At 54.8% G+C, this 5,411-nt stretch overlaps 1 protein-coding gene across 1 annotated transcript; it reads left to right on the top strand.

Annotated features, from left to right (window-relative positions):
• The first annotated feature begins 1,811 nt into the window (after positions 1–1,811).
• On the top strand, positions 1,812–3,451 carry LBX1 (ladybird homeobox 1). The gene is made up of 2 exons (XM_085229585.1): positions 1,812–2,803; positions 2,952–3,451. Exons 1-2 carry the CDS (start codon positions 2,479–2,481, stop codon positions 3,449–3,451), a joined length of 825 nt encoding a protein of 274 aa, XP_085085711.1. The 5' UTR covers positions 1,812–2,478.
• The last annotated feature ends 1,960 nt before the right edge of the window (positions 3,452–5,411 follow it).

The following is a 5,411-nucleotide window of genomic DNA, read 5'->3' on the forward strand; positions in this document are numbered from 1 at the left end:
GCAGATACGGGGTCTCTGTACGGATTTGAGAGAGCTGCAGCGATGGCAAAGGGAGCGCAGGGGACAAACCAACACCACCAAAGGGTCTGCAGCCGAGAGCGCAGCGGACAGGGGTCTGTCGGACCCCGAGGGGGGAGTGGCGTCGGCCTGCATCCCAGATGTCCCATTCCCAGCGGTGCGATATTTTGGGGGGGGAGGTCGAGGAGAAGGGCAGGCGCAAGGCCTGAGCTGAGCTGAGCTCCTCGCACAGCGCCCGAGCTCTGCCATCGCCTGCCAGGGACAGGCAAACGAACAGGGACCCCCCCAGCCCCACGAACCTGCCTGAGGCTGCCGCCCGCCCCCTCGCGCTTCACTCGTTTTGATTCCGTTGGAATCCAAAAAAAAAAAAAAAAAACGAAAAAGAAGTGGGGAGCACTCAAATCTCTGCCCCCAATTCGCTTGGGCAGAGAAGGGGAGATGTGGACTGCGGGCCCTGCAGGAAAACCCGGAATCTTTGCATTTCTCCGCGGTTATCAGCACAGTTTGTCCCCTGCCCTGGGTTTTTTTTCCCCCCCTTCCTTTATTTTTTTTTTCCCATCCTTAAAAAATAAAATAAATTAAATAAAATCTCGTTTCTGTAATTATAACACCAGCACCCCCGGCTGAGTTCTCAATAAAACCCGGATCCTGACATAAAACGCCACGCTGGAAAATAATGCGAGGGGACACAAGGGAGAGGAGGAAAGTCTCTAATTGGTTAAAATATGTTTAAATCACTTCATAAAACCCAAGCAAAGCGAAGCAAATAATCCACCTAGCAAAGCAAAGAAGCCCGGCGATTTAGAATCAGTGTAATTCGCTCCCCCCCGACCGGCTCCCCCCCAGCTCCTCGCAGTATTTGATATGATGAATAACCCAATATAGGCCTTTAAAAATAGGTCACTGCATAAAGAGACTCCCAGAGAGCTATAAAAAATGGGAAGAGGGCGCTTTAAGGAGAGAAGCCATTTGCTTCTTTTGTGCTTGTTTGGTACCTACAGCGGCCTGGGAGCCGCCAGCCGAGGTGAGGAGGGAAAGTTGGGACCGGGGCCGGCGCTGGGATCTCCTCCCGCAGCTCCCGGACCCCCTCGTCGAGCCGCGGGTTGCGTGCGGGGAGAACTGCGGACATCCCCCCCCTCCACGGGCCGGCCGTCCCCTCTCGGTCCCCGTGCTTTGTCTCGTGGCCCTATAACAAATTATACGCCCTCCCCCCACGGGAGCCTCCAAACCGCTGGAGAGACCGCAGCCCCACTCGCAGAAACTTCCAGGGGGGGTCCGAGCCCCCCACGGCCCCGCGCCCCGCTCCGGTGTAGGGCGCCGAGAAACAGCAGCACCACCGATGCGGCCGTGTTCGGGTTTCATTGGAAAGGAAAGGTCTGCCTTACCTGGAGACACGTTCTCCCCTTCTTCCCCTCACTAAAACAGCACAAGGGCTCCGGGTTGAGCCGGAGAAAGTCGTTTGAAATAAAGTAGAAGCCGAAATTTAGAGGAGGGAGAAACAGAAAAAAAAAAAAAGAAAAAAAATCCCTATTAAAAATAATAATAATAATAATAAAGTAAAATGATTTTTAAAAAGATGCCTCCGTATTTTTGTTTTGTTATTATTATTATTCACTCTGCCGTATTACCCCGATGCAATAAAGGCTGCTTTGTAATGTAATTTAAAAATATATATGTCCTAACAAATAGCAGGGCCCGAATATGACAAGTGCATTCAGCATTATAATTCAAGCGGGCTCCACCTCCATACCGCCTCCTAATTAATGGGTCTCCGAACTTGCAAAAGCCTGCATTGGACAGAGCGGGAGAGAGCGAGCGAGAGAGAGAGAGGGCGAAAAGTGTCATTGAAGATAATTGATTACCTCCCAATCAACAATAACTTGTTAGCAATAGTCAATTACCCCGTCTCTTCTCGCCTCTTTCCCCCGGTCCGAGGGCTCGGTGCGAGGGCTGCTCTGCCCCTCTTCGAAGTCTTCTTTTTTTATGCATTTCTATGTATCTTTTTTTATTTTTCATTTTTATTTTTTAATTTTTGATTACGTGCCGGGGCGGTGAGGGGAGGGGGGGAGGAATCCTTTCTTTTTTTCGGGGGGAGGGCAGGGAAAGTGCAGCGATTTGGGGTGTTTCTTAAAATAGCAGCCGGGAAGAGGAAGAGAGAGAGGAGGGAGAGAGAGAGAGAGAAGAGAGAGAGAGAGGAGAGAGAGAGAGAGAGAGGGAAAAAATCCGCTCCCGAAGCCCCGGGACAGAGGCGCGGCGCGACCACCTCCGGCGCGGGACCGACGGCCGCTCCGCTCCGCGCTCCGCTCCCCGCGGCCGCCCCCCTTCCCCCCCCGACGTGGCCGCGGCCGGACCCGGAGCCGCGCTTCAACTTTTGCTCGCCGCCTCCCCGAGCTCTTCTCCCCGCGGCAGCGCATCCCCGGAGCGGGTGGGGAAGGCAGCCCCGCGCCGCCCGGCCCCACCATGACTTCCAAAGAAGAAGCCAAGCCTTCCTCGGGGGAAGAACGACGGAGGAGCCCTTTGGATCACCTCCCGCCTCCGGCTAACTCCAACAAACCCCTCACCCCTTTCAGCATCGAGGACATCCTCAACAAGCCGTCGGTGCGGAGGAGTTACGCGCTGTGCGGGACGGCCCACCTGCTGTCCGCCGCCGAGAAGCACCCCGCGGCCGGGCTGCCGCTGTCGGGCCGGGCGCTGCTCTCGCAGACGTCGCCGCTGTGCGCCCTGGAGGAGCTGGCCAGCAAAACCTTCAAGGGGCTGGAAGTCAGCGTGCTGCAGGCGGCCGAAGGTAAGGCGAGGACGGGGTGCGGGGGTCCCGTCGGGGGGCGGCGGTGCGCGCAGCCGAGGGCGCGCGGAGAGGAGCGGGGGATCCGGGAGGGCCGGGGAAGGAGGGGGGGGGTTCGGGGCGAGGTGGCAATGTGACGGCTCGTCGGCAGGAAGGGACGGGATGACGATCTTCGGGCAGCGGCAGACGCCGAAGAAGCGTCGGAAGTCTCGGACGGCCTTCACCAACCATCAGATCTACGAGCTGGAGAAGCGTTTCCTCTACCAAAAATACCTGTCGCCGGCGGACCGGGACCAGATCGCCCAGCAGCTGGGGCTCACCAACGCCCAGGTCATCACCTGGTTCCAGAACCGCCGCGCCAAGCTCAAACGCGACCTGGAGGAGATGAAGGCCGACGTGGAGTCGGCCAAGAAGCTGGGCCCCAACCCCGCCGTGGACATCGTGGCCTTGGCCGAGCTGGAGCCCAGCGCCGAGGGCCGGGGCAAAGCGCGGCCCGGTTCCCCGCCGCCCCCCCCCGCCGCCCGGGATCCCGGCGCCCCGCCGCCGCCCCGCCCCGCCTCGCCCCCCACGGAGCGGCCCCGCAGCCGCCGGGACAGCGAGGAGGAGGAGGACGAGGAGGAGGAGGACGTGGAGATCGACGTGGATGACTGAGGGGCGGCCGGCGGGCCTCCCACCTCCCCCCCCGCGCCCCCAGCCCCGGCCCGTCGCCCCGCTCTCCCCCCACACGCACCCCCGGCAAATCGAGAGCTCCAACCCAGCACCACCGGGCCGGGCCGGGCCGCTTCTCTCCTCGGTCACAGCAATAAGCGGCTGCGCTCACCCACACCGCCAAACCGTAGGGCGCAGAGTCGGTCTGTCCCTCCGCCCGTACCTCTTTGGAATGGTGCAATTACGGACGGCTTCTGTATAAATATTTAAACGTATATATTGGATTTCTTTTTCCTCCTTCCCCCTTCTTTTCGAGATTTCGGTTACGATTTCTTTTTGTACCAGCTACCCACGGGCATTCTTTTATCCATAACCCGGCGCCACGCCGAGTTCTGGGCGCCGATACGAGCCACGTTCGGGGAAATTTGGGTGATCCTTAACCCGGCGACCGCACAAAATTCGCGACTTCTCCTTCCTTGCATGTCTCAAATGTGCACGAATCGATTTGATGCTTTTTTTTTTCCCTTAGAAAAAAAACAACATTTTTTTTTCCCCTTCGCAATTTTGGGAACTTGGGGACGGGTTATAATGCAAGCTGAATACGATAATCCTTTATTTTCCTTTTTCCCCTAGAGCATAGATTTGCCCCCCCCCCGTGCGATTTCTGCCTCGTTTTACCCATTAAAGGCTATTTTTACCGTTTTTTTTCCTGCTATCGCTGTGCTTTTGTGAAGAAGCTGCCTTTCGTATTTTTGATATGAAGGTGGTAAGAAACGAAACAAAGCAAAACAAAATTAAAAAAAAAGAAAAGAAAAGAAAATAATAATAAAAAAAATCCTAGAATTATTTTTTACTCTTTTTAGAAATTTTTTTGCATGCTCCGGAAATAAAAAGGGCGAACCCCGAGAACGATACATTTAAATATTACGCTGTAAATTAAAATAAAATGTACAGATTTAAGATCTGGGTTTAATTTTTTTTCCCTTTTTTCTTTCGTTTGAATTGTATAAACCCGACAGGCCTGCTATTTAAGTTCCGATAGGACAGTGTCGCTTTATTTACCGTCTCTTAGAATTGTACAGATAGCTCTTTTTTTTTTCTTCTTTTTTTTTCTTTTTTCTTTTTTTTTTTTCCGATACAATAAAATCTTTACCATTTTAATACACTCCCGACGTCCTTCTTTGCGAGCTGAACCCCCAGAGCCCCCACCCTGTTCTCATTTCAAGTTCCCGGAGCCGCAGCACCCGCGGGGAAGGAAGGAGCACCTGAGAGAACTTCCAGCCTTCGGGCTCCTTTTTCTTCCTCTCCTTCTCCCCGAGCCTGGCGGTGCCGCTCCATCCCCACAGCGGGGCCGAAAGCCGCGCACCTCCGCACCCCCCGACGGCCGAAGCAGAGGGGAAAGGAAGGGGGGAAAAGGGGAGAGGGGGGGCCCCCCCCACCGCCGGGACAAAGGCTGTGCGGCCGGGGGGAGCCGCCCGCTGCCGGCCTGAAGCTGCGCGGCTACGGGGCGCGGGGCTGAGAAATGGGCCCCGTACCCCTTTCTCCCCTCCTTTTTTCTCTCTCTTTTTTTTCTTTTTCTTCTCTCCTTTCTTTCATTTTATTTCTTTTCTTTTTTCTTTTCCTTCCTCCCCCCCTTCCCGTTTTTTTTTTTTCTGTCTTCTTTTTCTTCTTTCTCCTTTCTCTTTTCTTATTTATTTATTTCCCCTCCTCCAAAATGAAGCCTCTTCCCCTTTTTGGCAGCGTGACCCTCCTTTGCAGGCTCGCATCGCGCGTTTCTCCCTATTCTTCGCAAAATTTATGTGAGAAAGACAAATCTGGTGTACAGTGGCACGGCTCCGCCGAGCAGTGCCCGGATAGCACGGGGCTGCTTTGCTTTGCGGGCTGGGTTGGTCTTTTTTTTTTTTTTTTTTTTCGGTCCAGTTTCTCCGAGGCTAAATAAATCTTTCTCCTCTTTGAGAATGGA

Source organism: Meleagris gallopavo, chromosome 8 (genome assembly GCF_905368555.1).
Source record: "Meleagris gallopavo chromosome 8, MGAL_WU_HG_1.1, whole genome shotgun sequence".
NCBI lineage: Eukaryota > Metazoa > Chordata > Aves > Galliformes > Phasianidae > Meleagris > Meleagris gallopavo.